The sequence below is a fragment of the Cottoperca gobio genome, chromosome 10, assembly GCF_900634415.1.
Source record: "Cottoperca gobio chromosome 10, fCotGob3.1, whole genome shotgun sequence".
NCBI lineage: Eukaryota > Metazoa > Chordata > Actinopteri > Perciformes > Bovichtidae > Cottoperca > Cottoperca gobio.
This window is the reverse complement of record NC_041364.1, coordinates 19,066,110-19,088,223: the sequence shown is the minus strand read 5'-3', so window position 1 is coordinate 19,088,223 and position 22,114 is coordinate 19,066,110. Positions and strand designations below refer to the sequence as shown.

At 42.2% G+C, this 22,114-nt stretch overlaps 1 protein-coding gene across 1 annotated transcript in view; it reads right to left on the bottom strand.

Moving 5' to 3' along the window:
• The window catches only part of tenm1 (teneurin transmembrane protein 1), a 180,377-nt gene that overhangs the window by 70,769 nt on the left and 87,494 nt on the right, over positions 1–22,114 (bottom strand). The window contains exons 7-14 of the mRNA XM_029440996.1: positions 18,899–19,101; positions 16,202–16,409; positions 10,415–10,516; positions 7,922–8,116; positions 5,953–6,153; positions 3,939–4,124; positions 3,751–3,780; positions 3,469–3,615 (exon numbers count right to left, since the gene is read on the bottom strand). Of these exons, the coding sequence (XP_029296856.1) occupies positions 3,469–3,615; positions 3,751–3,780; positions 3,939–4,124; positions 5,953–6,153; positions 7,922–8,116; positions 10,415–10,516; positions 16,202–16,409; positions 18,899–19,101 (1,272 nt within the window). The remainder of the gene's footprint in view (positions 1–3,468; positions 3,616–3,750; positions 3,781–3,938; positions 4,125–5,952; positions 6,154–7,921; positions 8,117–10,414; positions 10,517–16,201; positions 16,410–18,898; positions 19,102–22,114) is intronic.

Sequence of the window (22,114 nt, the reverse complement as noted above, 5' to 3'; positions counted from 1 at the left end):
CTATCTTCACAGACAAAAAGATTGCTGCGAGAGAAGGCTATGAGAGCCTATGGTATATCTCCCAATTTAGGGAGATGGCTGAATTGTGCAGTAGAAAATTATGGTATCTCAAGCTGTGCAGAGAGGTGCAAGGATAGAAAGATAAGAGAAGTGTAAGTGGTTTCCATAAGGCTTTGTTAGTGAGTCTTTCTCCAGCATAATCATGCCTCAACTCAACAGTTTGATACCTACAGTACAGGCACCTCATCAATATTCATACGGCATTATAATGCCATATAATGTCCTGCAGTCCTTATATTGCTTTTTGCATATAGTGCAATTTACTGTAATGCAGAGAGAAACCTGTCCCTTCCTCCACCCACTCACTCACTCACCTCTACATCCCTGCTCGTACAGAGAAAGAAAAAGGTGATTTTAAATCAAGTCAACACATACTGTGCAGTCCAGCAATTTAGTATTGCACTTCCATAATGTGTGGGATTTGCAAGAGACAGATTTCAATTAAAATATATATATAATATATATATATATATATATATATATATATATATATATATATATATATATATATATATATATATATATATATATATATATAAACAGGAATGGTCATATTCAAAGCAGCAGAGGCTGAAGTATCCTGACTTTCAGTCCAAATATGGGTCAAGCTCCATAAACACAGGGTCCTACACTTCCCAAAATCACCTGGCAATGCCCAAGACTTTTAAAGTATAAGTCAGACATTTTGGGCAATAAGCTTAATTGTTTTCTTGCAGAGAGTTAGATGAGATGATGAGAAGATCGATATTGCCATTATATCCGTCCTTCGATCTAAGGCTATAGCCAGCAGCCAGTTATCTTAGCTCAGCCTAAAGACCTGATTCAGGGGGAAATGGTTAATTAGATCTGTTCAGAAGTAATAAACTCTGCCTCCAAGGACCTTCAAAGCTCACTGATTAAAATCTCATTTGTTTAATCCATACAAATACCGCAACAGCAATGTGTGGTTTTTTGGGTGTTGTATGACTACTTCTCGGCCAGGTGCAGAGCCTTCCTGGAATCTTGCAACCTCACGGGGACGACAAGACTCCAGGAAGTTGCTGTTCCTTATATCGAACGGGCAAATAATTGATTGTATAAATTTTCTCATCTAACTCTCTGCAAATATATTTCCTTCATTCAAATCACTCCTTTAAAAAATAACACTGATGACATTATTAGGGTTTTTTTCAGACTTGTCAGCGGACCCACAGAAGACATTATACAACTGTTTTGCACAGGCTACACTGACAACAATCAGTGGAATGCCCCTTTAAAAAGAGCCAGTTTTCAATGTGTTTAAGGTGTGACTGAATTAACAGTTAATACGCTCATAAACAATGTGTACATGTATTAGATGCACAGTGCTTTATTTCTAAAACACCACGGATGAAACATCCATTCATAACAAAAAATAATCAGAACAATGACATAAACCAGGGGTGTCCAAACTACGGCCCGCGGGCCAACTGCGGCCCTCGGTCCATTTTTAATTGGCCCGCAGCTAATTCTAAAAGTATAATAGAATAAGGCCCAGATAGAAACTTGCACTTGAATGTTTTGTACTTCTTAGTTCTAACACAGAAACACAGTTTTGACTCGACAGCTAACTTAAAACATCAAGTGTCAGATAAAACGTGTGCTTTTGACGATAACTTTTGCGTTATGGAAGAGCTGCTTGGTCTTAGGAGTCTAAAGGGCACAACATAATTCGAGCACGAGGACTTTACCACAGATATTTTCAAGCTTTCCTGTCTGAGAGCCGACTGCGCACATGAAAGCATCCTGTGTGAAGCTCCGTCTCTTTGAGACACAACTACGCAACGTCAATGTTGCGCACTTCCCCACTCAAATATGTGAGCAAACATTTTGTGTGAACTCTGTGGAAGTTTTTACTTGTGCGATGCGAGGGTCTAAGGACAGAGGATGTTGTAACCTGTACAATCTGTAAAGCACACTGAGACAAATGTATAATTTGTGATATTGGGCTATACAAATACATTTGATTTGATTTGATTTGAACTCTGAACAAAAGCAGACTGAGAACCAAAATCTCAAACACCAAACTTACTCCTGACCTGCAGCATCCTTCAGTGCAACGCTGTTCCCATTATAGGAGAGTTAAAACATATATTACACAGTATTCATGTTAATAAGCTCAATGTTTCAATACATTCAGTCGATTAAAGTTGATAAAATGTTCTAACTAATGTTAGTTGATGTGTTAACAAGCCCAATAACTTATTTGTTTAACAAGCTTGAGATATATCCATCCCCATTTCCCCTCATTCCCCCCCCTTGATTTTTTTTAGGCAATATACCTCAAAAGTATGAGGCCCAGCCCTTCGTATATCTTTCTGTATGTGGCCCTCACTGAAAAAAGTTTGGACACCCCTGACATTAATACAATACAGAGAACCTCAGTGCCTACACTGCTGGTAGGCCTCGGTCCTGCTATGACTGGTTTCCTTTATTCAGTCGCATTACAAGACATTTTGTATTGTATGTCTTACAGTTTATAATCCAGGCAGGGTAAGGCCCTGTATTTCATGTTGTGAGCAGCCATCTGACTGACTTTGTGAAGTGTTGACTCTGTCAGTCATGTAGCTTTAGTAAACAATGTGAAGGAAAAAAGGTTACATTGCCGCTTTCAGCAGCCGAAAAAAGGACTACAAATAAGTATGTTATGTGTTTGAGGTTTCCCGCTGCTGTGTGCACTGACTCAAACGCCACACCTCACAAAACGTGGAACTAGGAAGCTGTTCCTCCAAACAAAAGACACTACGTTGTTTGCAAAGATGGATTACAACACCGGCTTAACTTTTATGTCCACAATAGATATTTCATGTATCAAACTGGTGAAAACATGCTAGTATTGCGCTATATTCTCCAAAACGTGTTATGTATGGAGCCTTAGATGGGACTAAAATGGGGAGAGAATTATTGCAATGAGCAGAGCTCACGCTACTGCTGAAATGTTCCTTTCTTGTCTCTTCACCTGAGGATAGAACAACACAGCTCCTCTCACCTGTCACCAAACATATCCTAACCGTTAATGCAGAACTCTATTCTGCATGGGTTGCTGTATTTAGACTTGAGAAAAATTGCCTTTTTATCCCAGCAGGTGGTATGCATATTAGACATTTAGCTGTGATGAGACGAAAAACAGACATACACACACTGCGCACAAATGCGCGCACACACACAAATACATATTCAATATAATGATGACCAGCGGGACTCTACGGGAGTCTCCGCAGGATTGGGACGGCACAGGGGGATGCAGGGGAGGAACAATGAGGCAGATTTTTCACTAGGAGAAAAAAGAGGAGAAGTAATGGAATGGACAATCTGCCACAAAGACAGAAATGAAAGAGGTAAGAAAAGAGAAAAAGAGATAGAAAATGATAGATGATGTTAGAATGTCACCTCCGTCGTTGTCTGTTCCATCACTGCAGTCAGTTTCCATGACAACGCTGCATCCAGGCCCACTCCATCCAGCCTGGCAGACGCAGCGCCAGCCGCTCTGCTCCAGGGTACAGCGTCCATGCCCGCTGCACAACCCTGGGCATCCGTCTGAAAAGGTGTATCCCACGTGCACATGTACACACACACACACACACACACACACACACACACACGTTTTTGGCATTTGTTATCATGTTAGAGGAGCACAATATGACATTTTAATCCTAAATAAAAATAAATTACCTTTCACAACGACGTCCAAATCATGGGTAACTGTGCGGGGGAAAAAGTGAGACTTGAATAAGAGAATGCATTTGCAACAACGGTGACACCTTTTTTTTTTTTTGCCTATTAATCATACCAATCAAAACATCACAAGGAATAATTAAACACTCCCACACACACCAACACCCAACATACACACAGCTCACCAATGTTACAGTGCTCTCCCTCCCAGCCAGGCTGGCAGATGCAGGTCCCGTCGTGGCACTGGCCGTGTTCTTCACAGCGAGGATGGCACGCTCTCTGGTCGCACGCAGCGCCAATCCAACCCTCCTCGCACTGGCACTGGCCCTCTGAGCAAACGCCATGGCTGCCACATGGCACCGGGCACAGCTCTGCCGAACAGGTGGGTGGGGATATGCGTGAGAAAAAGTGTGAGAGGAAGAGAGAATATGAGAGGGAGGGGAGCAGATGGAGGAATTGAGTGTTGGAAGAAAAGTAAAAATGTAAAAGAGGCACAGGGCACATGGAGAGAGGAAAAAAGTAAAATTATTCAATATTGGGGGCGAAAATTGGGATATAGGTGAGGGAAAAAAGACTAGCGATGGAAGAGAATAACCTCAGAGACCAAAAAGTCTACTTTCTCACAATACATAATCTTCCCACCTCTAATAGCTGAGCTCCCTGAAGGAGAGGAAGAGTGAATAGACTCATAATAACAGCCAAATGATTCTTATTTGCACCGCATATTTAAACTACAGGGACTCCAATTCAGCCCTATTATTCTTTTCTGACATTTTGATCAGATTAGGTGGGTATGTTAATACCCTTTCTTTTTATTCATCTCTCCATCTTTGTCTCTGCCAGCTTTCTCTATCCCTTTCCCTCCCTCTCTCTTGCTACATCCCTTTTTAAAAAATGTGTCTATTTCTTCTACTTCTCTGTTCTCCTCACCATCTCTCTCTCTCTGTCTCTCACTGCAGAAGCAAAGCCTCATCCATCAGTAAAGAGAGCAAAGTGCTGGAGGCACACAAAGACTACTTATCCAGCTGCAGTAAAAAGTTATTTCAATTTAAATATACATAGCATGGAGAGGGAGGAAAAAGTGGATTAAAGTTGGAGAGTTTTTCAGGTCTCTCTATTAGAATTACATTAGCTTAGCTATGCTTCAACAAGACCAGGATGTAGAATTGCTCGGGTCTTTTTTCATTAAAAGCCCGGCAGGCAGGGAGAGGCCGCTCATATCTCAGATATTCAGCCACGGTCTATCATTATCATCGCCGATATCACTATAATAGGGCATGCATTCACCTGAGAGCAGCAGCTAATGCCAATTGCCTGCAAATAATTGGTGTGCATGGTAAGACAGATCCTTTCCAGCACCAGAGTTAAGTTAGTGTGGTGGAAACAGAGTCCGTTTACACTTTAAAGGACAAGGACACTTTGTCACGTGTACCGCAGAGTACTGCATTCTATATAGGCCTATTAGACAATAGGTTACAAGCGCTTTATTTTTGTCTTTACGATGGCTAACGTCTTGCCTTTTCTTCCCTACCAGTGTAGAATAGCTGTTTATTTAGGCAGGCGGAGTTTACTGAGTGCAAAAGAAAGTTCAGGTGGGTGTAGATGTAAGGAATCTTTTACAACCATATCTAACAACCCCACGCTGACTTATATGTAGCGTACAGGTAAAGTGGTACGCAATAAACATCAGCCAGCTTTTAAATGCCAAGCTGAATGTTCCTCAGAGTAGCAGTCTCTCAAAGGCCTTCCAGCAAAGTGAGAATAGAGGTCTTTATTTTTTTCTAGCCTCCTTTTTTTCCCTCATTTAGCTGAAGGGAATATGTGTGTGTGGGTGTATGCATGAGTATATGTATGCTACAATATAACTGTGCAGTAAAGTGAGTGCTATTGCAAGAAGGAGGGGGGAGGGGGGCACCAGAGTGCTGTGCTGCCGTTAGAGAGTCATGAGGGGAAATCTCATTTACGACCAGCATGAAGGGAGTGCAAAAATACACATGCGATCACACATGCATGCGCGCACACACAGACCCATTTCACAGAGTGGCTCCAATCCATATTTCTCTCTCATGTCTATCAAATCCCCACAAAACAGTAACTGGCAAGACCATGCTTGCTACAAGAACACTGGCAAACTAGAGATGTGCAGTTACAATTTTCTGTGTTTTTTTCCGTGGGTGGACAATAATTCACAGGTCTTACCAGTGTAGCAGTCTGGTCCCGTCCAGTTGGGCTGGCAGGCGCAGGTGTCTGACTCAGGGAGATAGGTGCCATGTCCTGAACACTGCTCCTGACAGGCTGGCAACGGGTCATCACAGCTCACTCCTGCCCAGCCTGCCGAGCACACGCACTCCCCGCGCACGCATACGCCGTGCCCGCCACACTGGGGGTCTGCACAGTCCACTGCAGAGGAAGAGAGGACATAAGGAACATTGAGAATGAGTCAGAGGTTTGGGGAGGGAGTGAACGGGTAGGATGGGGGTGGGGGTGGGAGGAGTAGGGGGGCGCCGGGCTCATTATAATCATCAGTTCACCGAGTATGAAAGCAGTGTTCTTTGCATCCCATCCAGGAGTTAACCACCCTAGCTACAATCCCTGTATCTGTTCCACAACATTACACTTCATAGGACACTTAGAACTGAGGCTTTGATAAGGGGTGAAATGGGTTGGTTTGTGTTTGTGTGTGTGTGTGTGCGTGTGTGTGTGTGTGTGTGTGTGTGTCATGGTGGTCTGCTCTACGCAGTGCTACTGTGTGTAATTACAGCTCTGAGCCTCAAGCCAAAGCTCAGCAGAGTTCGGCTCAAGCTCAGCTCCGCCGCTCAAGGTCAAACACCTGATTCAGTCTCTACAGGCCGAGATTCTGCAGGCAACAGCAGGGCGGTGTTTGGGACAGCTGTGCCGTCAGGTTATCATCAAGTCTAACATCATAATTGTTTTAGATATCATGGCTTTGTTTGCTTGTTATTGTTAATTTATTGGGTGGTTTTACAATAGACAGCAGCAAGGGTAGGATGTGATAAAGGCTTACGGCTGCTTTCCTGTACTACTGTAAGGTTCCTGAGCTACCTGGATCATTTATATTCTTGTCATTTCAACCCTAGGCCGTTTCCTCGCTCTTTATACTTATAGGTTTATGTCTTGGCTACAATAATATACCAATATATATAGTCAGGGGTGCAAACTCATCAGGGGTGAAAAAAGGTGAAGATGCAAACCCCCTAATGGGATCCGGGGGCATGTTTAATAAAAATTTAAATACCGGCTGTAAAATGTGGATTTACAGTTAATTTAGCATTCTGTGCTTTATTACGGTCACAAAGCAGTGTGGTATATTGTAAAACAAAAAAAGCAAATTATCATCAATATTATTTTCTTTTTTCTGTTTCTTTTTCTTTCCACCAACACACACAGGTTGGGGGTGACGTAAAGAGGAAGTATAATGTTGCCATGGTGTCAGGGAAGGTCATAGTAAATGAGCTGCCAGCTGTTCCTGTTTGGACTGTAATGAATGTACAGAACAATCACACACATTACTTTTGATACAGCAAAAAAGTGTAAATTTGAGGCAAGATCTGAAGTTATATGATTTCTCTGTAGATTTATGGACATTTCTCCTTGATGGAAATTACTTAAAAGAGGAAGTTCTTCAGATTGCAGAATGATTTCTGTGCATTTCAATGTGACACCGACAAGAAGATGAAGTGCAATTTATCGATATGAAATTGATCGCATCAATTTCCATTCAAAGTTCAAACTCACCATTAAAGCTGCATTAATTGCCCCCTTGGGGAGAGGGATGAGATTTAAATACAGTAATATTGATAAGCTCTCATGTTACCGCTTCCACTCTCGGTATTGGAGAAATTAAGGAAATAGATTTCCTATTTTTTAGGCTACATAAACGTCATCTTGCACCTTTTATCTAGCCAACTCAATTTTCTATTTGCAATAAGATTAAGACATTTGTCTATGATGCACTCCTATCAAATTACACAGTCATTTGATCCATTGTCAATATAAAAATAGTGATTGGTGCAGCTTGAAATGAGATGCTTCTCTTAAAAATAGCAAGGTCACTCATTTAAATATGTGTAAGTGGAGCCATCTTTGTTGTGCAGAAGTGACATTATAGAGTGTGTATCTCGACATTTGAGAGTGTAAAACATCTTACCTTGTTCACAGTTAAGCCCCTTGTAGGCTGGGCTACATATGCAGATTCCCTGGATGCAGGAGCCGTGGTTGGAGCAGGTGGGGTCGATACACTGACCTTCCTCCACATTACACTCTGCCCCCTTCCACCCTGCCAGGCACACACACCTTCCCTTCTCATACACGCCGTTACCGCTGCACAACACGGGACACGAATCTGCAACAGGACAAACACAGATTACAGGCACGTACTCGGTAGTACACACATGCAAACACACACACACGGAGTGCTGCAGTATATTAGCTGGGAGACCGCAGTAACCTACCGTGAGTGGGGCTACGCTCTCTTATCTCAGCTAGTGCGCGGATTCAGCAAATCCTCAAGCAGCCTGTGTCTCCCTCTCTAACTCACGCACAAACACGCTCGTACGCGCGTATACACACACACTCCAGCTTATCCCTCACGCTGTTTCAATTTACTCAAGCACCACCTGAGCCTGGCTACCACAGCAACCCAGGAATTGTAGAAAATCCCCCCAACGTCACCTCACTCGCTCTGAACAGGCCGTGAAAACAATCGTGAAAACGGAAGATTAGGAAAGAGAGCATTAGGGGTTTATAGAATGAGGGTGGAAAGTGGAGCTATCTCCATGCAGAGATGGAGAGCTGTGTGGCTAATGTAATGACAGCCAGGTAGAATAAATGAGTGTGTGATGACACACTGACAGTTACACCCCCCCCCCCCCCCACCTCCTCCCTCCACCCCCCCCCTGTCTCCTCATTGCAGCTGGAGGAGGTATGACAGCTCCTGACTTCAAATGGATTAGAAAGAGGATCCAGAACCAATGCCTTTTTTCTGGGATAATTTGCAGTGAAGGCCCTGTGCGATCATGCGTGCGGGCATGTGTTATGTGTTTGTTTGATCCTTTGTTAAATCTAACACGCTGTATAAATTCACACTTCACTTTTTACAACTCTTGCCAAAACTTGCTGTCTAACTTTTCAAACGGAGAATATTATAACGCGGGCAAATGAGCAAGGATGAGAGGAGTGAATGAATAAATGATGAACGTAAATAAATCATAGCATGTGATATCATATCAGCTGTTTCTACACAATGAGACAGATACAACTACAATGATTTTACAGAGAAGGACAGAGGGGGAGAGAGAGAATGAGAAAGCGAGAGGGAGAGGGGAGATCCAGAACCTATGAGAGAAACTAATTCTCAATACACAAAGAATTCCACAGCTCTCTGTGCCCTAACACTCAATTCCTATAGCACAAGTTGCTGTCAATAAAAAAAATCAACACCTCCTGCAAATGTTTCTAATTAGCATCTGCAGTCGCATCTGAGTTCCGAGAAGGCTTTTAATGAGAAACGTATGTGCAGGAAGTGTTACGTTTTATTGACAGTAGCTTAACAGCACTTGAAAAACAGCCGAATGGAAGTGAAGTGACGGGAAATAGTTGCTGAAGGAATTTTTAAACGTGAAGCCTATTTCTGTTGAAGAAGATAAAGTCAGCGAAGCAGAGTGATGAGTACACATGATTGTGTTGGTGAACTAATGGGATTGGTGATGTGGAAAAGTACACTATACTGAGGCTACATTTACACTAATGCGTTTAGTTTTAAAATGCAGAACTTTTGCCGAGTTTACGCCTAGCGTCCACACTACTGTTCGTCATGGCCCTATCACATGCTCCTTTTCCGGAACAAAACAAATGACATCAGCTTTGACTATAATATAGTGTCAATAATAATAAAGTTATGCATCTCGGCCAGTTTTAAATAAGGGCCGGTTTCTGTCTGCAGTTGAGGTAAAGAAAGGTGGGATTCTACGCTACAAAGTCCTGCTGTTGCAAATACCTGTCAGTGAACCAACGGCCTACTAACGGCTGAAAATTTGTATTTCTGGTTTCTAATAGAACATGTTCACATGCTTTAATGTTTAAAAAAATCATTCTCAAACCGGGTACAAGCAGCCGGGTGGCTGGCGTCTCCCTTAAAGATAGGGTGAGAAGCTCAGCCATCCGGGAGAGACTCGGAGTAGAGCCGCTGCTCCTTTGCGTTGAAAGGAGCCAGTTGAGGTGGTTCGGGCATCTAGTAAGGATGCCACCTGGGCGCCTCCCTAGGGAGGTATTCCAGGCACGTCCAGATGGGAGGAGACCCCGGGTAAGACCCAGGACTCGGTGGACAGATTATATCTCCTCACTAGGAGCGCCTCGGGATCCCCCAGTCGGAGCTGGAGGATGTGGCCCGGAGAATGGAAGTTTGGGGTTCCTTACCGGAGCTGCTGCCCCCGTGACCCGACCCCAGATAAGCAGTAGACGATGGACGGATGGATCCTCATGGTGTGTCTGAGTATATCTGTATTCACTCTCTGTGTGAAACACTCAGTTTTAGCACCTGTCTCTTTAAGCCCCCCTTTTGAAAAAGCCCAGTTTGCTCTGATTGGCTTGGGGGGGAAATTGCAAATGCAGTTCTCAAGCCGATGGTGGAGACATCTCTTACCTTTGGCACAGTCAGGACCCAAGAATCCAGCGAAGCAGTGGCAGTGTCCAGCGACGCACTCTCCGTTTCCATTACAGTCTGTGGAGCAGCCATCCATTGAGTCTGCACAACCAAAACACAAATGCAAACAGTTGCAGACACACAGTTACAAATCAGACCTCAAAGGCAGAGGAAAAAACTTGAATATATTCCACATGAAACTCCATAAGCTGGCATGGCTCTTTGTTATTGAATGAGAGATCTGATAAGCAATGGATGGCTCCCCAGACTCGGGGGCTATATTAGATTAGTCTGATCTAGCTGCTATCACTCTCTGGGGAATGGCCAAGCACTCACTTACACTCAGTAGCACTAAGCACATTATACTGCATTACAGGTTGGAAACACACCACAAGCAAATTTACAAACATCAAGGCTTAATCAACAAACTGTTTACAAGGGCGCAGTTTGGAACGAGACTGAACAACATCAAATCTGACATTGTGAATGCACAAGTTGGTGGAGAATGGCTAATACCGTGCAGCTAGAGCGGCTACACTCAAGGCATGGCGAAGATCAATGTGATGCTTGTTGCTACTCGTCCTTTGTCTCATCTGGATACGTGTTTCATCACATCCCTCTGTCCCTCTATATGCATGTCATGAAATTCCTCCATCGAACTTCAATTAGCTGCCTTCCATTTACCATTCTCCTTTCCTCCCATTGATATGTCCGGCATGTCAGGGATACATAAAGGAGGAGAGCACTTTGATGCTTTTAGAGCATTACATAAGTCTGCCGAGCTTTGTCAGCTCTCCTCTAGATGGAAGATTCTGGTGGAGAAGAAGCTGGCCAGGAGAGTTGGGAATTTAAACTGTGCTGCTGGTTGTCTTGTGCCAGACAAGCGCTATCTAAGATAGAGTAATTAAAATGAGTGTCAAGGATGTCATCCCTTGTTTGACCGTGTGCAGGTCTGGTCTGCTCCTCTTAACAGGGATCGACTCCAGGGTCCAATCACTGCAGTCCCCCGGCTGACTCTGCTCAGGGAGCATGGATGACAAATCCTTCTGTGGCGTGGCTCGCGCACATTTACAAACACATGCATGCAGAGTTATTACGTGACACCTGCCTTGAGGCGCGTGTGACACATGCTAATGAGACAGTCCCTGCCAGTAGCCTGCAGCACGGCGTTATCCTCCACAGCAGCGCATCACTAAAGAAACCAAAGTCATTTTCACCTCCGTCACCCGTCATTGTCACTCTGATGGAGAAGAGGAGTGGCAATCATCTTTTCCTCCCACACAGTCAGGAAGACTCACAAACCTTTTCTCCACATGTCTTTATTCTCTTGAAAGAAAGCTGTGCGTACACAAATTCTAATATTGTTTCTGGCACCTGACAAATGTAATGAACAAAAACTCTTCTGCAAGGTCACGGAGTTCCTTTGAATCCAGGGGAGATGATTGATCTGTCAGAATGCTCACAGGGCTGTAAGGTGCAGGGTTGTAAAGGTGATATAACATCTGTATCTTTCAGGTCAATGTCTCAACTATAAAAAATCTCCAGGCAATTAACAGGTAATGTATGGTGAGCCGTGTCTTTATTAGTTATAGTATATATATATATATATATATATATATATATATATATATATATATATATATATATATATATATATATAAATAAATGTTGTGTGTGTGTGTGTGTGTGTGTGTGCGCGCGTGTTTGAGCATCCGTGAGACAGCCCCTTGGTTCTTTCCACTGACTAAACCCTTTCCAGTTAGAAATCACTCATGCCATAAGTTATTGCAGTTAAATGCTATTATAAAATGGGCGCTTCCATCCAAGTGATCTGATTGGTCAAATAAGCATTGCAATTGTGCTTTATGAGCCTGTAAAGTTCCAGCCATTCTTTACGACCCTTGGGCTTTATGAATATATGAAAAGAATGAAATGGCTGCTCAGCTAACGAGAAGCATCCAGCCGTAAGCAGACCACTTTTTATTTTTTATTTTGTTTATCATCTATTTTGTTAAAAGTTTCAGGGATCGACATGAAACTTGTTCTTGTACTTTTGTTGGCCATTGTGTAAAAGATATAATATTCAAGAGGATGTGTGATGACAGCTGAAGTGGAGCAATTATGCATAATTAATAGCCCTGCAGGAGGAAGCACCACTCTCTGCCTGGGTACAAGCCGAGTAGAATTAGAAGAGAAGAGAAAAGACGGGGCTGGAGTGGAGGTGGCGAAATGGCAGATATCATTACACTGGAGCTTTTGTGGGTCACATGTAAATGTCAATAACAGTGGAGGAGAACAACAAAAAAAAGGTTTTCTCTGCTCTACTGCTGTGATTCTGTACAAAATGGTGAAAAAGTGTTTGAGAATTCCATTTGAATCCACATAAAGAAGTCCATTTTCAAATCAGCAGGTGTTCTTCTCACCTTTCTATTATTCTTTATATGCGACGCATTTATACATTGAAAACAGTGTAGCGTATAGTGTAAACAAATCAGCATACATTACAGTGTATATATTAGTATTTGTGCCGGAAATTTTACGTCCTATTCGGCAGCAGAACCTGGATGGTGTGTGTGTGTGTGTGTGTGTGTGTGTGTGTGTGTGTGTGTGTGTGTGTGTGTGACGTCAGTGAACGGATGACAGAACAACATAATGTCTTCTGACTGATACAGGTCAACTGACCAAACACATGCAGCTTTGATTATTCGCCCACAACCCACATATTCTTTACTTTTATCGAGATGATGGTTATAGTGATTATCTATGACAGCGCTTTCTGTCTCATGTAATCACACACCTCATTACTCTTGCAAGCATGTTTTATAACCAACACACATGATTTGCATATAGTATGTCCCCTTATTTCTGTGAAAACAAGCATCAGAAATCTTTTTATGTATTGTTTTCACTTTTTTCATGTTCTCATATTTTCCTTCTCGTCATACTCATATTCTATTGATCACATTATTTTTATTTTTTTTACGCCGGTCTTTGCTATTCTTATGCTCTGTTTCTTTGTTGTATCCGGTTACAATTTGCTGCGGAGAAGCTCAATTTCCCGACAGAGATCATCTCATTTCTCCCTCGTCGTCTCATAAAAGCTCCACTCTGAGCTACGGCATACTGTGTCTCTTATTAGAATTTATTGTACTGTAGCTCAATGGTTTTGATTTTCTGCCTCCAAAGCAATGCAGTGTTTGTAGCCCTCGTTAGAGGTGTAAATGGGCAGTGAAATGAACTTTGACAGAAATCCATTAATATTATTTTACTCTTTCAAGCTAAATTCATTGATTTATTATTTGGAAAACCTAAGTGGACCAAAAGGCTGCTATTATGAGCCCATCTGTTGTGTCTTTATTTGTTTTGATTATTCCAAGAGGAACAGGAAACTCTTTGTAAACGCCGCCATTTTCCTGTTAAGATCAAAATATGGGATTCCAAGTAGGTCTGGTATATTCCAGACTTTATAGACAGCACACGTGTCAACAAATGTTTGACAGCTCTGAAATAAAATCTGTGTTTAGCTGTCACATGCTGCCAGTCATTATATAAAGGACTCTGTCAATATGACGATGAAAGATCTTTACAGTACAATGTTTTGGCACACTGGTGCTGTTTACTGATTGGCTTACAATTTTGGCTATAAAAGGTTAGTGATACACATATTTATCTTATCAGCATCGACAAAGATCTGTGCAGTGTTCCTGATCATTTTCTAAATAACATGCATACTAAATAATACATTGCCATTAAACATCAATGGGACACAAATCCCAAAATAGATTTTTTTAGAGTGCTTCTCATGTTATCTGTTCCTCACACATGGAATTCTTTGTAATTGCAATCTCACCTGTCTGCCACGTATAAATTACTAAGTCCCCCCCGGTGTTACTGTACTATTACATTTCCCAACACTTTTCTTTTGTTATTTCAACACTGTATTCTCTTAAGGACGACTGGACAAAGTGGGAGTAAAGAAACTGCCCTGCTAATTATCCACTTGTCTATATTCAGCCACGTACTCTTGCTTTATTCACATCCTTCAATTTACTCTGCCATCCGTGTGTGTCATAGCAATGAGCTGCAGTTAGCAAGCCCTGTCATTACCACAGGAGCTGTCCTCCCTTTTCTAACGGCTGTCTCTCGCCACGCCAAACTCACTTTTATAATAGGAAGATTTCCCTTCAAATGTCAATGACTCTCAAACTACTCTTTGCATGTCCTGTTGTTTTTGCAGATGAAAGTTGAGAAAGGCCAAGAATGAAGCAACCCTGAGATACAAACAGTAAATACACACAAAATAAAATACTATAACTTTCTTTTTTTGGATAAATAACCTGATAAAGAACTTTTATGTGGTCTTCAGATCCACCAGACTCCATTGACAAAAGCAGTAGTTTTACCTCGCAGAACGTAGGAGTTGATGGTCTACCGCTGCCTCCGATCGGTTAGTTTCCTTGATTCACCAAAGTCACACCATAACACAAACAAACCAGCATCCCTCTTGTTCTGCGAGGTAAAATTACTGCTTTTGTCAATGCAGTCTGGTCGCTTTGAAGAAAGCATAGCTGCTTCATCTCCCGTTGGAAAGGGCTGTCTGACAGCAAGGTAAAGCGGTGAAAATATTCTAAATACAGCAGCGCACAGTTACACTGATGCTGATTGACTCTTGTCCTGTTTCTCGAAACTCGGGTCTTGTCGACCGCCATCTTCTGTAGAAACTGACTGTGGATAAGTACCTCCTACAACCCCACTTCAGAAGATCCAAATTATTATTTAAACCATTACAAAGAAGGAAGACATATTCTGCATTTAGGATGATACAATATGAATACTGACAATTGTTTTGACTATAATCTATCTAAAAAGCAAATCGATTTATGTGCCCGGCTGAGATCTGGCTACTTTGCTGCTTACGGTTGGTCTGGAAGAAGAAGATTTGTTCAATGTGGTGTTTGATTGATATAGAAAATGAGTTTCACTTTGTTTTCTATTGCCCTTTTCAATGGGAACTCCACAACATCTTGCTTAGTAAGATGAAAACAGATATTGATTTTGTAAATATGAATGATGCACAAAGATTGAGTTTGCTGTTCACATATGAAACATTTAGATGTTACCTGGACACAGCCTGGGAGACGAGGAAAAACAACTCTTTATCAAGATAAAGTATTGTATGTCGCAATTATTTTCAGTCTGGTAATTTATTGCATTTATTCTTGCTCTAATATATATATATGACCAGAAGATGTATGTTTTGTAAAATGATCTGTCTCGTAATCCCTCGTGCATTTGGGACACAGAATTTAAAAAAAACTAAACAACAATGGTGGTAGAAGTACTCAGATCTTTCACTTTAGTAAAAGTACTAATACCATAGTGTAAAAATACTCAAGTAAAAGCCCTGCATTCACAATCTTACTTAAGTATAAGTACACAATTGTTAGCATTAAAATATACTTAATGTATGTGGTGGAGGTTGAGCACATTTCAACTTTACTTTACTGGACAGTTTAATCTGTAGCACAATATCACATTTTATGAACTGATCACATGTTTTGTTTGTAAAAATGGTATCTGTTACGCAACTAAAGCTGTCAAGTAGCATAATACTTAAATACTCAAAGTACCTCAAAATTGTACTTCAGTACAGTACTTGAAGTAAATGTACTTTCCCACCACTGCCACCTAATTAACTAACTATAAAAGAAGAACACATATTCATGCCAACAATGCATGTGGAAGAAAGACTACCAATTTCAGTGAATCTGTAGAAACGCTCCTCACCTATGGGAGTGCTGTGGAGCAACACCTGCTCCAGGTTGCGTCCGTCATTGTAGAGAGCGAGGTGCCAGGTGCCGGGGTCCATGTACTCAATGAAGCCTGTTTCTTGGAGGCCGCTCAGCAGCAGGCCTTTGGGAGCTTTGGCAGTCAAGACGGGATCAGTCAATGACCTGGGCAGCGCCTTCCCGTCCAACAGTTTCACAAAGTCGAACTGGACACAATATACATACAACACAATCAGACAATTAGAAGAATATCATCCAATTGGAATGAGCAAGATGGGAAATCATAAAACCTGCATAAATGCAACAGAGATTTGCAAGCAGCCAAACCTTGTGCAGTGATGTGTGGCTGTTGTTTTGTGAGCTTTGTGAAACTGCCAACTGAATGCTATTGGGAAAACTGCCTGCATACAAGAAGCTGGGGAATAGCATTAGATGTGGATATCAGATGCGAATTGTGAAACAGGAATCCTCAAAAAAGGAAGTGAAATCATCATCCATGGCAGCTCGGTCCTCTACCAGACATGTTCCACAGCAGCTGGTTCGACAACTTGACGTACTGCTAATACCACGGGCAGACTTTACCACCCAGGCTTTCAAATAGAACAGACTATTATTTCATATGTCTAAACCTTTCTAGTGCTTCTTTCTCAACCTCTTTAACTTTCCTCACCACCCTCGTCTCTACCTCCCCTCCTCTCCCTCCTTGAACTTGCAAGCACTCGCTGAGTCTTATTCCCCCTGAGGGCTGTGTGTCACACTAGTGTCAAAAACAGCTAATTAGACCTCTCCATGCAGGCGAGAACAGGGGCGCACTGATGTTAAAAAGCAGATGAGTCAGTGTGTGTTGTATTTTTGTCTGTATACGTGCTCCTTGCATAGCACAATGCTGCTCTACATGGCGTACAATGTGTGTGTGTGTGTGTGTGTGTGTGTGTGTATTGTTTCTGGAAACATGTCACTACGCTAAGCTGAATAAATCAGAAATTGCCAAAAAACGTTTTCTTTTTTGTGAAGCTCTCTGTCCACATGGGGAAAATGGCAAACTCTCTTCTTCCTCCTCTTCTGTTAGTTGACAAACATCAAACTTTGCATCACAGTCAACATTTGGACAATGCCAGTTTACTCTGGACCTCAGTTTTCCACTGAGGAATCGTCTCTTACACTGTGTTTTAATGCAACCAAACTTACATTTGAATTGTACTCCTTTATATTTTTTCAGTTTCTGTTAAAAACAGTGATTTGTCCACGGCTCATAAATGTCACCTGTTAAACAGGCAGACCGCACTTCCTGCTCTACTGCACTCAGGCATTGATCAAATCGTTATTTGAGCTTGCAAACTTGTCTGACAAAACATGCAGAAATACAGTATACATACCGACGCCAGTGTTGTGGGATTGGCTTTATTGCCATTTAAAATGGATGATCACGGTTAGAGATGAACAAGGTTAGATGTGACAGGAAGTTGTCACTCTTCTTTACTTCTTACTGCTACACAACCCCTGACCTGTGTGAGCAGGCATATTTCTATGGAATTAGATTTGTTGGCTTGGTACCCACAACAACAGCAAGGCAGACATGTGTGTCTGTGGGGTGCCTATTTGCCATTCTGCCATTGCTTCCCCACTTCCTTAGTACCTAGACTTGTCCAGTACATTTAAGATTCAAGCAAGGGGAGGGCTCCTTGTCCCGCTCTCTTAATTTGTATCTCTGTATGTTTGTGCCACCATGGGATGATGGTGTGAAATAATATAAAGTTGGGTTACAAAAAAATAACAAATCTTTTCCCACTAAATCTTCTAACTAAACTTACTATACTGAATCTACCGTAGTCACTGACCAAATCAGTATTATATTACTACGGTATAAACTATATAAACAGTGCTTGTGTGGGCCTGGTTTTGTACTGAACTCAACGTAACAGCTTGAACCAGCAACATACTGAACCTACTACTGAACTGCAGACAGTCAGTATCACTGAGCGTCAAGGCGTATGAACGGCAATGCATTCACTTCCTGTTGTACATAGTGATGTGCACTTCAATGGTGATGCAATCGCTTACCTTAAAAATAGAGCTATCAGTCAGTGACTATGATTCCTTGAACTGAACAAAATGATTTGAATCAGCAAAGGTATTTGCAATTTCCACCTGTATAGTTACAGATAATCCTATAGGCAATCCGAGTGGAGAAGATAAAGCCAATTAGAAATGATCTACTCCAATTTTGATATTTGCTAAAATTGTGGCACACTATAATACAGTGAGTTGTGTGAGCATGCAGGCGGAGTTGAAAGCGCTCAGAGCCGGGATGTTGAGAGAGCAAGAGAGACACTGGGTGTGGATAACAGCAAACACAGAAACACATTTATTAAACACAGAATATGTTTTGTTTTGCTCAAATAATTATTTCTTTGCATGTCAGTAAAATACTATCATGATAAGAAATTATTACTTAATTAATTACATAACAAAATATAATTTATACAACAGATATAATGCCATGTACATAGTCTAGAAGCACTTAACGTGAGGCCAGCATTCTTTCAGTTCATCACATTGTTTGTGAAGTCAGCTCACTCAAAAACAGTGCGGATGAAAGACCAGAGAGAAAAAATGTGCATTAGTGTGGATGTAGTACTTCAGCAATGAAAGCCCATCTGGGTGAACAGCATGCTACAACAGGAGCCTCCTTTACCTGAGTGTGTGTAGGCGGAATGTTCCTGCGTCCGTAGACCCCCAGCAGTGCGTTGTGGGAGAGAGAAAGGTTGAACTTGATGTAGGTCGGATGGTGCACCGTCATATGAAACCTCCAAAAAAGACCCGGCGGTATTGCCTGGCTCTGCAGGGTTCCAACGTCGACTTCCCCGCGGTCGATGGCCCGGCCTCGCACCCATTTCTCTGCAGGTAAAAAGCACAGAGGATATTGTTAGTCACATACTGCAGATTTGTCAAGGCAGATGGGGAGTTCTATCCAGTTTCAGAGGGAGCAATTAATAACCAACCTGATGTCTTCAAACACCAGTGTGATCAGCCGCCCTGCTAATAAAGTGAGACTGAATAGACTTCAGGAATGACTGAGCGCTGGTGAAAATCCTGCTTTTCAAGAGATCCCGCTTTGGAAATCCTTTGGATAGACTCTGCATAAAGATGAACTGCTTAAAAAGGGAAGTGTTTTGTCTGAGAGCTGTCTTCTGGGGCTTTGTCATGTGCTATATTAGCATCTCCTAACAAGAAAGAGAAAGAGTGTGGTGTGTATGTGTTAGCGAGTGTGTGTGAAAGGAGAAAGACAGAGAGGCGGATGAGGGAAAGTGAGGAGGGCAGGGGCACACACGCATTCACAAACAGCGTCACGGCACACAGATAGTGTCTTGAGTGAGAGCATGTCTTTGTGTGTGAAGAGAATAGGTCTTTCCAACAGTCCCCTGGCCATCAGCTCCTTTCCTCTCCATAAACCTTTATCAACCACCAGGCCCGAGTCTTTTGTGTAGGGGAGCGGGCGAAGCTCACCAGCCCTCTTTGTGTCGGCCTTTATGGTGAGATATATCTCTGCTTCTAAACTAAGATGGAGAAAATATGGTGACAGAGGAGAGCCAGCCGATCGTTACGGCCACAAAGGCAGAAGAATAGTTAGGGGCAGATTCATGGACGAGGCCGCTCGCTCTCAATCTATAATGCCTGCAGCTTTACCACTCCATTATGGCGACACCGTGCCCACCCACGGACATATATCACATGTACTGTCACACAGATAGGGAGGTAGACAGTGCAGGCCTGTGAGTAGCTCCTGTTTCCTTTGACGCTGTTCCTTTTTGGTCTTTTTTTGTGTCAGCCGGTCAGTCAACCACTTTGGTTCAGACTGAAATGTCTTTACAACTATTTGATGGATCGCAAAATGATTTTGTACATTGACATTTATATTGCCCAGAGGATGAATCCTAATTACTTTGGTGATCTTTTTATCTAGCACAACCATGAGGTAGTCATTTTTGGTTTTGAATGAACTGTCTCAACAACTATCAGATGGATTGTCATGAAATATGGTACGGACATTAAATTCCGCCTCAGGATATATTGTAATAACTTTTGGGATCCCTTAACCTTTCATCTAGTGCAATCATAAAGTCAGAATTGTAATTTGTTAAATACTTGGTGCATGACCAAATACCTGCACAAATTATGAAATTCCCATCGGCTGTACTTTGTTTATATTGCTAAGAAGCAAACATAAGCATGCTAACATACTAACCTATGATGGTTAACATGGTAAACATTACATCAGCTAAACAACAGCATGTTAGCACACTGATGTTAAACATTGAGCACAAATCACTGCTGGATGGAGCTCATTCTCACAGAGCTGCTAGCATGGCTCTAACCAGCATTCTTACTTCTGACATACTCTTACAAATCTCTGTCAAATATCACGCTAATATCTGCCAAAGCATTGGATTTTCTTTTCATCTACTATCTCCTTTATCTTCTCCTTTGGACTATGGAATCGGAAAAAAAGTAAATGGATTAATTGGTTAATTGATTGAACTAGACTAAGCTGTGAACAGAGATCCGGATAGAGGAAAGGGGGAAAAGACAAAGGGATAGAAACATGAGAGGGGAAGAAAACAAAAAGAGAGTTCAAAAAGGTTTGTAATGAAAGAGAAACAAGAGACAGGTGTCCTGTGTGAAGCATAAATTGTCCCTGTACTAAAACCTCTACCAAACAGAATATATGCAGCTTGGCAGAACACTAAGGTATATGCACTCATGCACTCCTGCAGAGTCTACCTCAGCAGTCTATTCCTATTAATGCTAATCCTCACTCCTGTGCTTCACCACAAAAAAAATAAAGGCCAGCAGAGGGATGGATGTCCCGAGGAAACCAGCCTTTTATTCAACAATAGATGAATGGGACATGAATAGGGCATGGCAGTTGGCAGAACACTGGCAGGCATACAGGCGTGAAGGCGAGCCGACGAGCAGGCTGACTGGCAAGCTGGCGGGCAGATGAGCAGGCAGGTCCCTCTGATGCTTATTACTGTATAGTGCCTCTCCCAGACTGATGCAACATGGAGACAGAACGTGACGCTCAGGAGGATGGGTGGTGGGGTGTGGGAGATGGGAAGAGAAGGGAAGAGGCGGGGGAAGAGAGGAGACGGGAGGACCATGTCCAAATAGGAGGTGGCAGCGTCAAGTTACAGCTGCTGAAGCAAGAAAGAAGAAAAACCCTCCTTGCATCTCTCTCTCTCTCTCTCCTTTGGTCTAAGCAGTAGAGCATACTGCAGCTCCAGTAAAAGGAGGGGAGGTTCGAAGCATTTTGGGAGTCCCGCTGAAACCAGACGGATCGCAGGGTTCCTCCAGGCCTCCCCAGCTGCTCAGATTACTGCCGTCAATCAATGCGTTCCACCAGCACCGTAGCCTCGTGTATCTCAGCACAAAACCTGAGACCATTCTTTGAAAATATCTTTCAAAACAGAACATCTCTGTTTGAATCTACTTGGCAGGCACACGCTTAAACAAGCCAATATGCGAGCAGGGAGGTAAAATTCCTTCACACCTTGCTATCTTGTGGCTATAATAAGCAAATAGCAGCTTGAAATTCAAACTTGCTATTGGTAACTTACAATAAAAAATAAATAATTAAATGGCATTGCATAAATCTCCTCTTGTGCTTTTCATCATTAGTTGGCAGCAGAAGCAAGTTGTAAGCAAAAAAATGTATTAAGGTTCATTTAAAAAAAAATGTTGAGCCTGTTTAAAGGGTGATGAAAGTGTTATTCATGTCTGCCATCAAACAAAACGTACCATTGATGGAAATGATAGAGGGTTAGTGGGCAGGACTTCTTAGAACCAACATACTGCACCATATAATAATGATGTCGCCTCAGCCGATTATACTGGTAGTGCAGCATGGTGT